The following is a 19891-nucleotide window of genomic DNA, read 5'->3' on the forward strand; positions in this document are numbered from 1 at the left end:
GTGGGATAGTCTTAGAGATTCTTTGGTTGGGCTGCTTATTATCAAGTTATAGAAAAGACTAAAGATCAAAACACCCCCCCACCAGCACTCAGCACTCAAATGAGCATAGATTAACTGCAAGAATAATATCAGACCAACAATCAAGTAACCAATACCTCAACAAGGAAATGGCAATCAAGCCAACAGTAAACAGCCCAGCCAAAGAACCTTTAAGACCTCTCTCACCAACACTGTCATTCCAACCTTGAGCTACAAATAATTCTCCTTTATTGGAGCTATAATACACATGCGGAGATTGACTATCCCACTTCTTTTTTACTTCCTCTTTTACCATTTCGGATGTCAAGTGAAACTATTCCATTGACATCCCAACTAAAATCCCTAGTAGTGTATCACTTTCCAGAGGACACCTTTATCTGCTGAAGTATCATTTTCTGGATGTAAGACCTGAAATAAAAAGCAAGGTAGAAGAGCTTTTTTTACAGAAGCATAATGGTCTGTGTCAGAGGTTCCCCAACCTTCTCACCTCTAAATAGCTTAAGGTTTCAGTATGTTTTTTTGCAACACTTAATGGTTCCCAAATAATGTGCTGGGTTACCTGGGGCACTGCAGTGCAGTGTAGAGCAAAACATTTAACAGAAACATCAAATTAAACTAATAGATATTAGGTTAGTAGTAGCATGGTATCCAACTGATGTTGAATATTATGTTTTCAATGAATATTTAACATATCCTATTTCCTCTTCTAAGTCAATCAGTTTTCATTATGGTCACAGACCAGTATTACTTATAAAAGCATTAAAAACAATAATAATAATAATAAAAATAAAAAACAGACAAAACAATATATTACTAGGAATGGTGGATTATCAGTGGGAAGTTAGAATCTGCCTAATTTTGCCTACAGTAGAACACAATTTAGCCACATTCAAAGAAGCTACTTCATATTGATGTGATAATAGCAGTTGTACATAAAAGAGATCAGTATATTTCCTGGGTATTTTATTAAGTGAGTTCATTACAGTGTCCCAAGAAATACCATATTTTTCAGAGTATAAGACACACCGGAGTATAAGGCACACCAAGGTTTTGAAGAGGTAAATTTAAAAAAAGTAGGTAGGTAGATAGAGGGATAGAGAGGGAGAGAAAGAGAGAGAAATACAGTAGGTAGGTAGGGAGAGAGAAGATAGATAGGTAGGTAGATAAAGGGATAGAGAGGGCGAGAAATACAGAAGATAGGGAGAGAGAAAGTAGGTAGGTAGGTAGGTAGGTAGGTAGGTAGGTAGGTAGGTAGGTAGGTAGGTAGGTAGGTAGAGGGATAGAGAGAAAGAGAAATACAGTAGATAGGTAGGGAGAGATAGGGTAGGTAGGTAGGTACGTAGGTAGGTAGAGGGGGAGTGAGAGAGAGAAATACAGTAGGTAGGTAGGGAGAGAGAGAATAGATAGGTAGATGTTTCCAAGTGTATTTATCCATGTTCTGGAGAAGGAAATCGCTGACAATCTGCAGCACCTAACTTTGTTTCTGCTGGCACAGAACTTGATCAATGTATTCTCATCAATCAGTTAAAGAGCTTTCCAAAAGGGGAAAAAAGTTTTTGCACTCTACAAACCTCCCAAAAATGGCCCGTTTTTCACAAAAAATGGCCCGCTTTTTATCAAATAAATTGCATGTATAGCCTTATGAAAGCTTATAGAGTGCTGCTGGGGGCTGGGGAGGCAAAAAACGCCCAATTTTTTGCTCATTTCTTCCCTCCCCAGCCCCCAGGAGCTCTCTGAAAGCCTCCATAAGGCTATGCATGGCCATTTTGGTGAAGGGGGCGGGGCTTCGGGAGGCCAAAAATGCTGTATTTGATGTATAAGACGCACCCAGATTTTCAGCCTCATTTTTGAGGAAGAAAGGTGTGTCTTATACGCCGAAAAATACGGTACATTGGCATGAAGTTTGGAAACTGCAGGTCTGTGTAATTATTTTTCTTCTTTCTTTTTTAAAGAAAGGTTTTGAGAAAGGGATTAAAACAAAAATAAATAATGGAACTCCAGCCATTCATATTGTTTATCACTATTTACTTAAATGGGAGTAAGTGGGTTATTTTGTTTTGTTTCAAGCAGTGTTCAACATTTTTAGACATTTGAACTCTTGTTTGTTTGTTACTCTTCACTCTACCATTCTGGCTTTTTTTTTATAGGTGTGTTTTGGGAAACACTACCATCCTGGCTGAATTTGCAACAGACGAGGAAGTTAGTCGCTTTCTGGCACAAGCTCAGCCTCCTACTCCTGCAGCAAACCCCAGTGCACCCACAGCAGGCTGGCAGTCTCTTGAGGCAGGACAGAATCAGACAGATCCAGTTGGACCTGCTTTGAATCTTTTTGGTGGGTCAACAGGGCTTGGGCAGTGGAGCAACAGTGGTGGTGGCAGCAGTGGGGGTGACCTTGCTGGTGCTTCCTTATGGGGCCCTCCAAATTATTCTTCAAGTTTATGGGGGGTTCAAAGTGTAGAAGATCCCCACAGAATGGGAAGCCCTGCTCCCTTACTACCTGGAGACCTTCTAGGCGGAGGGTCGGATTCAATCTGAACTTAAAACTTTCAACTCTGACCTCGTGACCTTTTTGGAACAGCAGCAGCACTAACGTGACCTTTTCTTTTTTTTCAACTTGCAATAAATACATTTTAAAAGGAAAAAAGAAAATGGAGAGAGAAAAAAGGTGGGTCATTGACAGGACCGTCTGAGCACATAGTTGCCTCCCTTACAACTTCAGTTTTTTCGTTTGGAATATGAATCCAAAAAGAGAACATATCACTCTTGAAATACTTGAATCATGAACGCCAACTTAGAAAGACAATGTGAAGCAAGTACACATACCATTTAAAACTAAACACAAAAAATTTAAAAAAAAAATTAGTTTCTAGTTTTTCACTTTTTCATGTTATACGGAAGTTGTTGCTAAGAAACATATATACTGAAAAATAGCTTTTTAACTTTGTTTGCACTGGGTGTGTTTCCGTCCTTAGGTCTACTATGTTGGGGGTGGGGTTCAGAAGAATTGGGGTGGGTTGGGAGGGAAAGACTTGACGGAGCCTCACTTTAAAAAACAAAAAAGGAAAAAAAACACTTTGTGATTGGCTGGTTGATATATACCAGTATGTTCTGGCACATGTAACTGCCTGTGTGTGTGTGTGTGTGTGTGTGTGTGTGTGTGTGTATCTGTGTGAGAATGTATGTCTGCATGGTTGTGTGTGTGTGCGCGCACATTTCTGTCTTGAAAAGCTGCATTGTTGGTCAGCAACCTATCTGACTAGATTCTTAAACTGAATAATGATGGTGCCTGTTGCAAAAATCAAATTGATCTGTGTTTCAAATCTTATTAGTTGGTGGTATTTTAGCAGGGTATTAAGTGCACTACAACTTGTGTTCTGACCCTGTTATAAAGCAAAACACTGCCATATCCTAAGGATTTGGTGAGAGGGATGCCAATGTGTAATTTTAGGGTTTCTGGGAAGGGAGAGGGAAAGAGAGAATGTAGAATTTTGTTTTGCCTAGAAGTATATTTTTCTTTAATAAGAGTTATTGACAGAACCCAAGGTTATTTCTTATGAAAAGGCTTTTCTTCTTCTGGGGACTTTCCAGAAGAAAGAAAGCATCATATTTGTTTGTGACAAACACCTATACAATGGTTGAAGCTTCTGCAATCTTAAAGAATTCACTCCTGAAGCCTGTATGAAGATTCTTATCCATTCATGGAAAACCCACTAATAATTCAGGCCAAAGTATATTTTCTTGATCTACTGTTATGACAGAGTTACAATGTCAGTAGTTTGCTGGCCTGTCACCTATTGAAAGCACATGCAGCAACTTTTGTTCTCTCTCTCCCCCATTGTGTTACCTGTGCCAGGCCTAGGTGTATTACAGCACCAGATCATCACTGACAGAAACGTTTACTTAAGAATGTTCTTAAACCAGTGTGTACTTTGAGCATTTTTTTTCTCTGTATTTTTCCATGTATGTCATGCTTAGGGTTTGCTTAGGCAGACATATAACTGGCAAAGACTTCCTTTGTTTATAAAGTATTGCACCTTTATTATTTTTACTTTTCCCTGTACTGTTGCTTTTTATTGTCTGTATTTAAAGAAAGGTTGTTGTTGTTGTTTCTTTGTTTTAAAAAACAACCATTATAATAGTACTCCAGGCATGATAGGGGAGACCTATCATTTATTCAAAAGATAGCCAGTGTCTACACTGGGAACGGAATTGCTTATTGTGAAGACAGCTGTAGCAAACATTGCCTTTATAACAAAGGAGTTTTCAGAATGGATAGATTGGATAAAAACAAGTAGGGAACGCATTGCAGATATTCTTTAAAGTATTAGAACTTGGCTCTGGCTTTTCCCTAGGTCTGCATTATACTGAATTTAAAAAAAAAGAAGTGCTGCAATATTCTGTACCAGCATATACATTCATACTCCAGCACTTGGAAGTAGCAGATAATATTGTACAGTTTAGAAACAGAAGAATCTTTCTCCTTCAACAGTTTCATTGAACTATACGGTGGTGTCTGGTATATAAATAGAAGTGTGGATAAGCAAGTTTAAAACAAACTTTCTTGCATTTATATCAAAAGGGAGATTTGCAAATTAATTTGGAATGTGAATTCTTTGACACAGAAAAGACGAAGGGAGTGCCCACGTTTATATTTGCCTGTTTCAGTATCATAATATGTAGGTAAACATAAGCAGGTGTTATGCATTTAACTTTAAAATCTGCATATGTGGATCTTCAGGATTTTCCCTTATTTTGCTTTTATTCTACCTTGTTTGTGTAAGCAAGATGATTTTTTGAATCCTGCCAGTTATGTTTCCATTATAGCCCATAAACATGCCTGTTCCTAAAGCAACAATGTTTGTTGCTAGACATTAGCTGTTAAAATCATGCAGGATAAATTAAAAGAAAAAGTTAGAAAAACATCAAGGTGCAGCAACTCATGGCCCCCAAGCATTTTCCATTTGTGATATGACACACAAGCTGGCTTACTACTGTGTTGTCATTCTTTCCCAACCTGCCTTTTGTTCCCTTTATCTGCACTTTGGATTTGTTGAATTCATTACAATATTATGGTGAAAGCCAGGTGCTAGAGCCCCTCTTGTTTACAAGACATAATGAGGGAACTGAAAAAAAAATTTAACAAATGAAAAGCTAAAATGTTCTTCCATCACAAGCTTAAAGGGAAAAAAATTAAACATAAAAAGACCAAAAAGTGTGTGTGTGTGTGTGTGTGTGTGTGTGTGTGTGTGCATGCGCACATATGTGTCTATCTCATATAAATATACACACACACGCACACATATACACACACACACACACACTCATGTATGTATGTATGTATATCTCAATGAAGATTAACTCTGGGAGCATTTAACAGTGTTTTGAGTTTAACATTTATTTTCCTGCTTTATCTTTGCAAGCATTCTCAGGAATTCTAGGGTAGGAAGCCAGTTTTTGAAGATGGTTTATTTAATCTTTACTTCTCCTAGATAGATGGCTGTTTCTTAAAATTTTGCAAGTTCCTGGTCACACAGAAAATGCAAGGGTTTTTTTCTTTAAGGAAAGCAAAAAATTGAAAAAGAAAAACATGACAAGGACAAATTCCAGTCTTCAAAACTGTCAATCAATTTTTAAGCTACAACTCAATTAGGATAGAATTCTGACATGTAGCAACAAAAATTCATTGTATTCTTAAAAGTTCAGTTTGTGAGAAGATTTATACTTGTAGAGCTTAATCTCAAGTGGGACGGTATATGCCATTAAATAGAAGAGAGGATTGTGTATGAATGGATTATAATCATCTAGTTATTTCTCAAAGAACATAATCTCTCTCCAAGCACCTTTTTTTAAAGAAAAAAGAAAAAAATGAAAATAAAAAAATGAAAATGTTACTTGATTATGTAAGTAAGCCACAGATAACAGGAGATGCTGGGAATAAGGGTTAATGCTTCCTGAAATCTGTTTTCAGATTGACAGAATGCTTCAGAAATGCTGCATCTATATTATGTCCCAGCAGTGAAGCAATTTTAGCATGTGTGTGTTTTAAAAGAGGAGTGAGTGACTGTAAGAGAATTCAGTGAAATGTGCATTGTAAAAGATTTGGCTTGCATGATTTTAATACTAATTTTGATGTTTGGTTTTTAATTTCTCTGCCAGATTTGTGTAAATGATAGAAGTTTGGAATTTTGAAAGAGATAAATTAGCTGTTGTTGCCAGATACTGATATTCCCATGATTTAGAATAAGTCTATTGCTGCCATGCTTAGAATGATTAGATTTTAGCTTCCAGTACAAACAGGAAGGGCTTAATTGGCTTGATGCTTTTAGATGGAATAAAATTACGAACCATTTTAGTGCCTTTGTAAAAACATCCATATATCCTACAAAAGGACAAATGCAGTCTAGTCACTCCCAAGGATATAAGTGACCCATTTTCTAAATTGAAATAATTGTTCTGGGCATGCAGAGAAGAAACTTCAAAGGCCTATCATTATTGATTAAGGCAATTTCATCTTTAAAAACTTCTTGTTTTGCAGTATTCATCATATTCAAAAACCTTCTAGAATGTTTAATGAGAGTTCCTCCCCATTATTATTCAATCTCATATGATTTTTAGAGGCAAATAATAAATGATTACAATGATGGTTTCTCAATGTAGGGAAAAATAGTAACGTGTACGGTAGTGTTTGGTAACATCAGTTGTTTTCTATAGCTATTGACCTGTTTCCCTCAAGTTCATATGTAAATGATGTATCAACTGGAAAACAGTATGATGAGGCCTGTTGGGCAGTGTGTATGTATGTGTGCATGTGTTAATAAGCTATCTGAATACTTAATCAAGTTTTGATTTATTGACGAATTCTTGACAATTAGTGGACAAATCTAAATTTTTAGGATATTTTACAGAAATATTGACTGATCATTACTCAATAAATTCTAAGAGTATACAAACAATTACATTACACAAAATATTTTACCTCCAAGCTGTGCATATGAAAGCTGTCAAAATTTTAAAGGTTGATAAAAAATATTAAAACCTTAGCAGACTTCTACCTTTTAATATATAAAGTATTTCATTTCTGTTGTGGGGGAGTGGAAAGATGACAGTAAATTAGTACTGAAAGCTGCATGCTCTGTCTGACCAGTGGAAGTGATCTATTTGGACACCAGACACACTTAACCATACTCAAAAGAGATTTTTGTAGGCAAAAAGGAAATTGTGCCAGACAGGAAAAGACAGACAGTGAACAAACAATATTTTCAATTAATAGTTTAATATAATTTTTGCTACTTTTAAAGACTATGGAAACAACAATAATCAGGTAAAGTATTTTAAACTGTTTTGTGGGCCATGTTATTTTCATATAATTTGACAAAAAGGAGTCCAAGAGCTACAAAAGATTCTGACAGAATTGCTGGTCTGTACTTCACATTTTAAAGCAAAGTACCACATTATTTTGATTTGCATAAAAATACCCTTTTACCAAGAAAGGGAAAAAGCTCATGCCACTTCTGTTTAATTTTGGGGCCATATAAACTAATAAATTAATCTACAAAGCTCACTTAAAGCAGATTTTAAATTGTTATAAGTCCTGATATTTTTCCTTACTTTCTTTAAAATGTGCTTTTAAGTATGACTTATTTAGAATCTGGCTTGGATGATTTAGATAGGGTTTTTTTGTCTTGTCCTAACGAGATTTTTTATGATCCAGGATGTTTATTTTTAGAACTTTCCTCAATATAGCATCAGAGTAAAATATACCATAACTTAGAAGAAGAAGCAGGCTTTCCCAATGCATCTGTACAGAATTGCTCCTGATTTTTTTTTAAATTGTTGATTCCTTTTGTCAAGGGATATCTGAAAGCAGGTTTCTCCTCTACCACATATCCTCAATATATCTACTAATCTTCTTTATAGACCCTTAACAGAAATTAGTAACCCATTTATTGTTGTACGATTGGACACTTTCTTCAAATTTTATTTTTGAAGATTTTTTTTAAAAAAATAGGTAGATCTGCATATATAACCAGTTGATTCCTATTCAAGATTACATTTGTTTTTATTGCTACAATGGAAAGTGAAATGATGTAATTCTGTCTTGCATATTTTAAACAGTGAACATCCAAATAATTATACACTAGTATATTTTTATAATAAGGGCTGACAGAACCCCAGATAAGGTTCTATTTAGTTTAGTTATATTACTTGTTTATAAATATACAACAACAAAAACATTCTATTCTTAGCATAAATTTACTCAAAATTAAGTTTAAATGATACATTCTCAATTTAATGCACTCTCTCAGGAGCATGCATTGATTTTAATCATACTTAATAAAGAAATTCCAAAAAGTCTTTGGAAAAGTCTTTGTCAAAAAGTCTAGTTTGTGACATTCTTCATACTAATATCAGCCATTGTGTGGCTTGATAGTATGCTAAAATCTTGCTACGGACCTAATGTACAGAAGGAATTGGATCTGACTTTAAAGTTGTGAATCTTATTACATTAGTTTCAGTGTGATTTTATTGTAGGTATGGTTAAATTTGTATTCAACTTTGTTTTACATCCTAACACTCTTGCATTAATTTATGTATTCCAGGACTATATTGCAGAATTTCCTACTGTACTATTTCATCTCAAAGCTTTAAACCTTTTCAAAATGCAATAGCATTAAGTCTGATCCCCATAATAGGGCTGTGCAGAGATCATGATGTATTTAGGCATAAACGTAGCATCTTCTAGGAACAATTCAAATCAAGCATGATTTTTCCCTGAATCGTGCCAGCTATAGAAAACTGCTCAATGAGCACAGGAAAAGACTGCACTGCTTTAAAGTCTTTCTGAGTATGTGTGCATCTGCCCTTCAAATCTGAATCTGCAGCTTTAATAATTGTTCATTTGTTTTGATCATAAATAGATCTAAAGAAAAAAAGCAACCTTGCTATAAATAAACCCGTATAAATGGGCTGAAGTGAACTTTGTGCTGAAGATGAGAACATTTCTAAAAAATACTGTTAAATACATACAAATAGTAACCAAATTAAATTCTTTCCCTTCTATGTATTAAAACCAAAACATTTTAGCTATATCTTATGATTGGCAGGCCTCCTAAAATGCTGGCAGTTACCAGACCAACATAAGTGTCCTTTTCAATGTTCTCATTAGGGGTGCTACATTCAAGGAAGAAGCTCATTTGATTTGCTTGGGTTTACCCAGTACTGTGGATTTACCTATACGTGGTCCCTAGCTATAGCAATATGAAATTCTTAATAAGTCAAAATAGCTGGAAAATGTTTAATAGGCACCATAACATAATCATAAATGCAAAAATGTCAAAATATTGGCATTGAATTTGTGCAGTATAAGAGGTTTTTGCAAACAAAATGGGCCATAGAAGGATCAAAGGAATCAACCTCAATTAAGAGCCAATTTTGTTTCATATAATTGATAATGATGACAGCGAGAGATACATATATGTGTGTTGTATTATTTTTAGCCATAGAGTTGGAATGTTTTTACTTGAGTCTCACAGCCATTTATATTAACATAAACCCATGCACTTCAAGCTATTGAAGCTAAAGCATTGTCTTAGGTGGTGTGTGTGTGTGTGTGTGTATGTATGTTTGTGGGTGTGTTTGGGTTTTTTAGATATATGGCTCTTGTGTGGAACAGAAGAAAGAAAGGAAATGGAAAGATGTTCCATGGATATAGAACAGGTGGACAGTGTTGAGGGAAAGCAGTTTTTAATTGCTTAGTGCCTCATTTTAGGTATTAGTATACCAATCAATGCATTCAAAAACTGAATTGCTTATTTCTTACAATGTTTTGACCATAAAGAATAAATGGATTTTTCTGTATTTAAAGAAAAATACAATTTTTAGCCGAGTCCTCCTTATAGATTGCTTAGCTTGTCGAATGCTTTTTTCTTTTAATGTGGTTGTGAATATCAAGTGCTTTTCTTATCCCATCCAGATTTACTCACCCTCCCTTTTTATAAACATGCAGAGTGTTCCGTGGTTTGGGCCAGAGGGGACAGGGGAGAGAAAGGTAATAAAAAACGAATCAAGATAGAGCAGCCTTACTTTAGGGACTAGCCTTACAACAGAGCTTTATAGTGAGAGTGTGCTGTATTCCAAATTGTGTAAGCCAAAAAATATTTTGTAAAATATGCAAAAAGAGGTGTTAACTTCTTAAAGAAATATGAACCTTCTGAAGGTAGAATAGACTTTCACGAAATGATATATTGTGATGCTTCTTGCTGGGTCAGTAGGTTTGGGATCTGGGATATAAGCGCTTAACATTCCCTTGTGGGTTCTTCAGTTGTTTTTGTCTTTATTTTATTTTATTTTTAAAAAGCAGTAAGTTAAATGTGGTATCATTGAATGTGCCTTTTTGAAGATGTGACTGTCAGCTCAAGATGAACTCTTGAACGTGACAGGGATTGGTGGTCAGTTTGTTCTCTTTAAAGGTCAAATGAAAGATTCCAACCTGCGGGTACCTTTTAATGGAAAGTGTCTTTTGTTGCTGCATCATCCGCAGTGGAATATTGCAGATGTTTCCAGGTGCAGATGGGTTATAATTCACATAAATTGACATTATTTAGGCTAGCTCTCAGTTGGTGGTTGCATTTGTATTTGTATTATATAACATTACATTTGTGTATGTGGCTTGCTTTAATTTTTCTTTTAAAGCACTGGAATATTGAAACGCAGTGAAGTTTGAGATACATTTATGCATGTGGAGAAGAAGGTATTTTGTAGCTTTTTGCCAGTTACTTTGTAGGCACATTTTTGCCCTCTCTGTCAGTGTCTTGATGATGGAAAATAAAATCTACCCTATAATTTCTAGCACACTTAAATGTTGCCATTTAAAGGAACAGGGTATTACACAAGAAAAGATGTTTTTGAAATGGTGAGAAAGAAGTGTTGTGTGTTTTCTTTTTTTAAATAATTGTTTTCCTTGAAGCTGTTCTTAGTTAAACATGGGAATCTGCAGTGTCTCTTTTCATTTCATATATATTCCACCTCTTCTCTCCAGCTTAAAAGCATGGTGTAAAAATCACGAGCTGCTGTAGGCTCCGTTCCCCAGTGAAAGCTCCAGCAGGCTCTCTTCAGCTTCATTCAGGAAGACAAAGGGAGGAGAGATGCTGCAGCTTCCTTTGCTTCGCTCTCATTCCTCTCTAATGGCCTTGAAATGTATTATTATGCAAATGTGAATTTTGATACTAAACTTTAAGAAGAGGTTGTTTCTTTTTCAAACAAAAAGGTCCCATATGTGGTCAGCATTGCTTCTTTATCTTGTAAGTGAATTGTAAACTATGCATTCAATAAGAGATGGTTTGAGGGGAGAAAGAGAGCCCTGCTAAACTGTTGAAACAGTTTCTGTGTCCATGGAATTCCCACTTACGTATAGGAGAAAAAAGGCTGAGTTCACGGAAGACTACTTTGATTGACAGGCAAATATTTTTTGTGTATTTAAAAACTATTCAGAAATAAATGATTTATGCCTGGTACACAGGACTATGCATTCTTGCCATGCAGTGTTACACGAGAGACAACAGCATGACATGAAAAGTCCCCTAACTTTCCTCCCACACACCCCTTCCAAAATTTTTGACCATCTTCTTCTCCATCTTCCTTTCAACCTCAGGAAATCATGAATCAAGCACTATCTTTAGGGGTTTGTTGTTTGCTTTCCTTTAAATATTGTCTTGGTTTTGAAGTTGCAATATATATATATATATATTTTCCTTATGGGTTTCCATAACTTTTGCCCTTAAATTTTCCACCAGTTCCAATCACAGATGCAATTTTGAGTAGCAATGCCCATCAGGAATTGCTGTAGTGTAGAATATATACTGTACTGGCATTATTTAATGGCTTGTAGTGATCTTTAAAATTGGGCTAATGGCCATCTGTAGATTAATAATACCACTGATAAATGGAAGACAATAATTGTAGTGATAAGTGGGAAATTTATATAGAAGTCATTTTATATTTAACTATTACTTTTACTGTCAAGTTACTTTAGAAAACAAGCATTTCACATGTTTACCTCCAAAATACAGAGGCTGCTTCCTGTGTTAATCGAGGTATGTTGCCTTGGGTTTGTGAACTTTGGTCTGCCTTGGTTCACTTGGCATTATCTTGGATGCAGTATCATAGCCAAGAGATTCTCCTAAAATTCAGTGTTTTTTCATGCAGATTCTTTTTGTTGGATTTCATAGTACTGTAATGAATAATAGACTTGATCACACATTTTCTTGTGCATACTTGCCTTGCAGACGTCATCTGATCAGGATTTTACTCTGATAGATGCCTTTTTTAAAAAGAAAAAAGGAGAAAAGGTTTCAGCTCTTTGTTGCAAAATACCTCGTGGTGCTTATTCTCCTTTAGTGTAACCAGCCTTTTGAAAAATCTTATCTTTAATACTGAGGTTATATCTTCCTGTAGTGATTTGAAGACCGGATTGAAAGAATAAAAGCCCTAAACCTGGCCTGGATTCTTCCTTCTTTTTGCCTTATGCAAAAGTCACTTAACTTTGCCTCTGTTTCCTCATCTGTAAAATGAGGATAGTAATACTTCTGTCACATAGATTTTGTGAGGATTGGGTTTTTATGAAGTGCTTCAAAGAGGAAGTACTTTTTATAAGTATTATTATATGGAGGTGTAATTAACAAAGTTATCTCTTTTCCCATACTGTTCCTGAGAAAATGGGACACTGTGATCCTTTACATTTTAAGTTGTCACATATTTGAATTATTTTTCCAGTTAAAGCAAAATTAAAATGCTGAACTTTTCATATTGCTTTATTATCTCTGTCTTATGTTAGAGCCTCCCATTTGTGACGTGTGTGTGTATATATATATATATATATATGTATATATGTATATGTCTCTCTGTGTGTATATATATACATATATATATATATATGTATATATATACATGTATATATGTATATATATATATATACATATATATATAAAACATATAAAAATGCCAATCTTTAATAGGTACATTTTTAAAAAATACATTCTTTCTTGAGTTTAACTATGTATAATTTGCCATCTTTTATGTATTCTATTTACTTTTGCTTTTATTAGATTGGGCTTTTTGCTATATTGACCATTCAATGGAATAGCGTTTGTCCCTTCTGTTGGGAGGGGAAACATCTCTTGCAGTTTGCAAGAGGGTCACAAAATGACAATACTTGTTTGAATAATCTTAAGGATGGGGACGCTATCTGACTTTCTTCCCTGCTTGTGTGGCTAAACATAATGCTGCCTCCAACACATACAAGCCATTCTATTCCAATAGAACATGGAAACACAGTAAATTTCATTAATAGAAGCTGCTTGTGAAATGCCTTACAGACTTCTCAAAATCTTTGAGACAGAAAGAAGAGTTCTGGGGTAAATTCTGTAATTGTCAGGGAGCTTTTGCTTCTTTTTTTCCCTCTTCTGATCATATTATTCAACTGTAGGCATGCATCTCAGGAATGCACATATTGATCCCAGGTGTTTGGATTTGAATTTGGTTCTGTTTGGTTCCATTATATATTTGTTCCATTGTATATTCTTCTAATTGTACAAATTCTTCTAATTATTCAGTCATCTGAATTTTTCCATCTTTTATTCTTCAAGAAGGAACTCTGGCCGAAGCTGTTGTGATCAACCAATCTATAAAACCAGACTCCACGTGATGTGGATATGGATTATCCCACCCCCACCAAAAAAAAACCAATTGCTTCTCTGTTCAGTGTAGATTTCAGTTTCCTAGTGCAAATTCTTAGTTTAACGTAGCAGCTTTATTTCATCAATAACTACACATTTGGAGGGGGAGAGAGATGTAACATTTAAAATAAAAAAGCAAGATTGGGTGAGACAGGACAAAGAAAGAAGTAGGATAAAGAAGATGAAAGAAAAAACTATTACAGCTTCCACTATTTAGAGAGTTGCTGCTTTAATTTTAGCCCTCCATTGGGGCTGTGTTTACAGAAATGATTGGGAAACTGTTGGTGTCCAACTTAGTAAATTTTGCTTTGTTTAAAATTGAACATACCCTCCAGTGGAAAATATTTTATCAGAAAATGGAAGAAGTTAACTCCATCTAGCCTTATTGTAAAGCAATTACCTTTATGTCCAAACTATCTGGAATAAAATGGCAGCTTTTCTGCTTTGCACATAAATATCTAACTTGAAGGTACAGTTGAAATGCTATTGCCTAAAACACTGTCCCTTCATGAAGCAGGCATAATAGTGGATACATGTATTGAGGCTCTTTGCAAAGATACCTATTAGTATTTTTCCTTATACTTGAAATAATGTACCCTTCTTTTGTCTGTTGGCCATTTAAACAGTGTAGGACAATGGGAATTAGGAAAAGGCACACTATATTATCATATTAGGGTTTATTCTTAATTTCCTCCAGTTTCACCTTCATTTCAGTTTACTTTTTATCCCTGGGATTCATGTGGACACAGAAACTTGGGCACTTTGTGCTGTTGCATGGCATGCTGCCCTCCCCCTCTCCCTCTCTTCTTTATTTTTAGTATAGTGGTACTTAAAATCACTGGTTCACTTAAAGACAATAAAATGTTTAAACTCTACTAATGTACAAATAAGCTGAAATGTTGCATTTATATGTATTTTGCCATAGCAGGGTACTGTATTTCTCATGCTGGATTTCAAACCAACAAAAGGGTGGTTTTATTGGAGTGTAACAAGTTGAGGGTAATAAGGAATCGAGTCGTCGTCATTTCATTGAAATTGAGAGATGGTAATAAAACATATATTATGTTTTCTGAAGGTTGTTTTGCTTTTAAACAGCTTTTGTTTTTATTTTGTTTTATTTTATTTTTTTTAAGATATGATTGTATTATGTGCAACTCAGTTGCTTACATTATAACTACAAAATATTTTTGGGTTCCTGGAAAAAGAAAGACTAATAAATGTGTTTGGCTGCTAAGCATTTAAACTGGTGATTCCCTGTCTGTCTTTATTACATTATTAATTATAGCTACATAACAGTCTTACAGAATATACATCTTCTGGGTTTTGTATCACTTCTACAAGACATCACACCTTTAATGTTTTATTTATTAGTTTGCATTGTCCTATTAATTACTGGCTTTCCCTTCTTTCTCAATCATGCAGATAAGATACATTTCCAATACAGCTACAGGTAATTATCTACAGTGGATCATTTGAAAAAGAAAAGACATATTCTTATAGTGGTGTTTTAAAGTTTGAGAATCCTTTGAATTTTCAATGCGTTTCAGCGAGGTCATATATATATAAATATGTTGTGGCCCAGCAGGAGCCATTGGAATATTTTCAGAATCTGTCACATACTTGAACTCTGAGCCAATACAGTTTTAAATAATTAGCACAGCTATTGTCTGTATATAGTGATACCTGAGGATCACCAAGTACTTCCTGACAAAGGACTGTCCTTTCAGAGGAAGTGCAGTCCCATCCAAGAATTCTGCAACTAATGATTGCTTCAAAAGCTGCTTTAGTGAGTTTTGAGCAATGATTATTTTATGAATTACATTTCGGTGTCTAAACTCTTCTAAATTCTACAAATTGACAGAAGTATCCTGAATGTGGTACTCAGAAATACAAAATCTACTTCACATCTTTGCCAGCCCTCAGTGAACATTGTAATCTTTCAAAGCATTATTTGGTGTAAAGTTAGCTGTCCCTATGCAAGAGAGAAGGGAATTTTATTCCCATGTTAAAGCAAGTGGACGTACAGCAAATTTCCACCCAAACTAACAGAATTTCTTTGCTTTGTATGATTTATTCAATGCCCTTAGAAATGTCCACATTAATGTAATGTCAGTCCTTCAAGTTAGATCAGACTAGGAAACGAATATAATTTTGTCTTGGTAGTGGCTCTTCCTCCTCTTATGATTAAGTTCATTTTCTTTTTCCTCAATAGGAAATCACCACATTTTATTTTTTTGTGTCATACACGGAACTGTGTGTGGATTTTATATAAGTAATAGTATACTGAAATATTGGTATCAAATCCTGCCTCTACAAGAACATGAATAAGAGTATTCAATATCCAGAAACCATAATTGGCTACATGATTTGGAATAGTTAACAACCATACAACATCTAAAAAGCCATAATTTCCCCATTATAGACTTTAATTAAAAGAGGAAAGACTATAACCTAGAATGGTACAGGTACTGATAAAAACAAGCATTGTATAATGAAGTTCATTAGGTGTTCTTGAATTGCTACTGCTATTTTCAAACTGATGGGTAAAACTAAAATTATTGGTCCAGGCTGCTTGGTGAAGAGAGTTGTGACTACTCCATGATTTTGCTGCTTGTAATCTCTTGATCATACATTAGTACTTTGGCTTATTGCACTGCTGACTCTGATGAAAGATAAGTTGAGCATGACCTGTGAAGACCTCTTACCAGAATGAAAAGGCTCCTGAAAGTACCACTAACGGTCCTAAGTTAGGAAAGAAATTTCAGCATATTATTGAAGTTCCAGCCAAAAAAAATCACGTCAAGAATTTCAACTATCTATTGTGCAAGAAAGAAATGAAGCAAGAGGGGAAATGGCAGATAAACCTAATCGATAAGTCCTGAGAAATAGAACTTGCCATCTGCTGAACAGAATTCAAAAATAACCTCTATGCTAACAAAATGCTCTAAGATTGCTTTATTGATTGGGAAACCTTTCTGATCTACTTCCCTGGCTGCTGAAAACTCACCACTTTGGTTCCAAGATGGCTTGATTATTTTTTTCATCCTGTGTTCCAAGCATGGCCCTAGAATTCAATCAGATGGATCCTAAAAAAACTATAGAAAATGGCCCAATTACGGGCACCAATCAGTATTTTCTCAATATATATATATATTCTCATATCACAACTGCATTTTTTTAAAAAACTAAAAACGAATTCACAACGTTGTAACCCTATAAATGCAATACTATAAGAAAACAATGCTAATTAACAGCAATATAATTTATCTTGTGAATAAACTAAAAGGTTTATATTTTATTTATTTCATTAATTATGGCTTCCCACTCCAGAAAATTCTTGGCAGCTTACAATATATAGGTCATCCTGGACTTACAACCACAATTGAGCCCAGAATTTATGTCGCTAAGTGAAAAATTTGTTAAGTGAGTTTTCCCCCATTTTACAACATTTCTTGCTCCATTTGTTAAGTGAATCACTGCAATTGTTAAATTAGTAACATGATTGTTAAGTGAATCTGGTTTTCCCATTGACTTCGCTTGTCAGACCATCATAAAAGACCCAGGGACACCGGAACTGCCATAAATGTGAATCAGTTGTCAAGCATCTGAATGTAAATCACATGACCATGGGGATACTGCCATGGTCGTAAGTATGAAAAATGGTCAGTCACTTTTTTCAATACTGTTGTAACTTCAAACTAAATGAACGGTTGTAAGTTGAGGACTACCTGTATAATATTAAACAATGTGAGAATGGCTCAGTGACTGGTAATACAACAGGACTAATACATAAAATAACAAAAGACATTTCAGAAGAGGAAAAAATGAAATATATTAGTGGGGTTCTGTAAGGCAAAATAGTTTTCTATGTAAGGCAGGGGTAGCTGAAAGAAATGTTGCAACTCTCCAAGAGACATTAGTATTCTTCTCTGCCCATTAGAAGGAAGTGAAATTGTTCATATAACTAATGAAACACAGAATGATAAAAGTAGGACACAAGATGCTCTAGAACAGTGGTTCTTAACCTTCCTAATGCCACGACCCTTTAATACAGTTTCTCGTGTTGTGGTGACCCCCAACCATAAAATTGATGTCTCTGTTCCTAAGATCATCGAAAATACATCTTTTCCGATGGATTTAGGCGACCCCTGTGAAAGGGTTGTTCGACCCCCAAAGGGGTCCCAATCAATTGGTTGAGAACCATTGCTCTAGAAACTGTCTCTAAGAATTATACGGGCTAAGAAATTTAGCAATAGCAATAGCAGTTAGACTTATATACCGCTTCATAGGGCTTTCAGCCCTCTCTAAGCAGTTTACAGAGTCAGCATATTGCCCCCCAACAATCCGGGTCCTCACTTTACCCACCTCGGAAGGATGGAAGGCTGAGTCAACCTTGAGCCGGTGAGATTTGAACAGCTGAACTGCAGAACTGCAGTCAGCTGAAGTAGCCTTGAGTGCTGCGCCACCTTGGTTTCTCTAAGTCACAGACAGGTTTGCGTTGCAAAAGGTTTATTAGATAACCTCCCCAAAGCAACCACGGACAGACAGTGACTTTAGCTTAATAACCCTATACTTGAAGGCTGAATTTAAAAAGACATACACTGGCATAAATTATTCTGGTTTTTGCTTTCTAGGAGGAGGAGAAATATCTAAAACAATCATGGCAATCAGGGAGTCCCTAGAAAAGTGGAGCTTGAGCCACAAATAAAACTGGCATATGCAAACCTTTGATTTTAGCAGAATTATCTCAGTTTCTGTTTGAAATGGTGCATTTGAGACTCAGGAAGTGTAGAATAACACTCCTAGAAATCTGGATTCAATTATATCTAAAGGCTTTTAAGTTATTGTGCACACGTATCTGACATAAGTTTAGTACTAAATAATTGTATGGCCACAGTTATGTTCTTAGCTCTTTAGGTGTACAGAAGAATGAATTCTAGTCTATGACATTGCCTCCCATCATCAGAAGATTTAGGTTTTATACACTAAAACAGAGCTGGCTGGAGAATTCTGGGAATTGAAGTCCACCAGTCTTAAAGTTGCCAAGTTTGGGGATCCCTGCACTAAAAGGATAGCGGATAATGGACTTAACAGGGAGTACACGATCCATTACATTCAACTGTGATTTATTCTAATGCAATCTCTTGTCTGGTAGCATCAGCCCTTTGAGAAAGATTATACTGTTTGGTTTATAATTTTTTAGATCTTGAGATTTCACTCAGAACCTCACTAATCTTCCTCCACTAAATTTTATGCACTTATTCTAGGTTTTGAGTACAATATTTTTGAGTTCTATGAGTAGTACAAGTACTAGAAGTGATATTCATACGTGGTCTAGGACATATATACACTTTGGATACTCCTGTACTACACTCATACCAAGAGACTTCTAAACAGCTTAAGGAACCCCTAGACTTGCAAATTGTTAAACCTCAACTGCGGGATATATAATTCCCTGTTGCTATGACCTTCACATTTGTATTCTAGAAAAGCAGTGGCCAATCACTTTCTTTCCTATGCACAGTTCTTTTTGGTCTTGGTTTTTCTTCAACACACACATATACAAAATTGCTAAGTGTATGTTTACAAAATTAAAACATCAAAATGCAGAAACACATGACCACAGGGATGCTGCAATGGTTGTAAGTGTGAAAAAATGGTCGTAAGCCATTGTAACTTTGAACGATCACTAAATGAACTTGTCCAGGACTGTATTTCTAATCGGTTAAAGATGAGAGGAAGGAAACTTCAATGCGATGTTGCCTGGGTACCCTCATATGGTATTCAAAGTGAGGAAAAAGAAACCGCACTCAAATGAAAACGTATTCCCCAAAGACAATTCTATCATCTGCCTTACATGATAGTTGATGTTTGAGGACAAAGAGAAGCATCTCTCTTCAGCAAACAGGGATAGAAATTCAGCGGATTCTGAATTTACCCTTATTTCAGGGAACATTGGGGTGTGTGTTGGACTAGATGACCTATAACCATAATGGTGAATCTATGGCACATGTGCCACAGATGGCACACTGGCCCCTCTCTGCGGGCACAGAAGCCGTCGCCCCAACTCAGGTCAACCGCGCACACACGTGGGCCTCCTGCTGGCCAGCTGATTTTTG

The 19891-nt window shown here is 35.6% G+C and overlaps 1 protein-coding gene across 5 annotated transcripts in view; it reads left to right on the forward strand.

Annotated features, from left to right (window-relative positions):
* Positions 1-15020, forward strand: part of TNRC6B (trinucleotide repeat containing adaptor 6B) — a 132925-nt gene extending 117905 nt beyond the window's left edge. For all 5 annotated transcript variants that reach the window (XM_014061314.2, XM_014061310.2, XM_014061311.2 and 2 more), the window contains one exon: positions 2187-15020. In XM_014061314.2, coding sequence (XP_013916789.2) covers positions 2187-2574 — 388 coding nt within the window. In that variant the 3' untranslated portion in view covers positions 2575-15020. The remainder of the gene's footprint in view (positions 1-2186) is intronic.
* Positions 15021-19891: the final 4871 nt, after the last annotated feature.

The sequence above is a fragment of the Thamnophis sirtalis genome, unplaced genomic scaffold (assembly GCF_051295495.1).
Source record: "Thamnophis sirtalis isolate CommonGarterSnake01/CBP01778 unplaced genomic scaffold, rThaSir2_p1.2 scaffold_9, whole genome shotgun sequence".
Classification (NCBI taxonomy): Eukaryota; Metazoa; Chordata; class Lepidosauria; order Squamata; family Natricidae; genus Thamnophis; species Thamnophis sirtalis.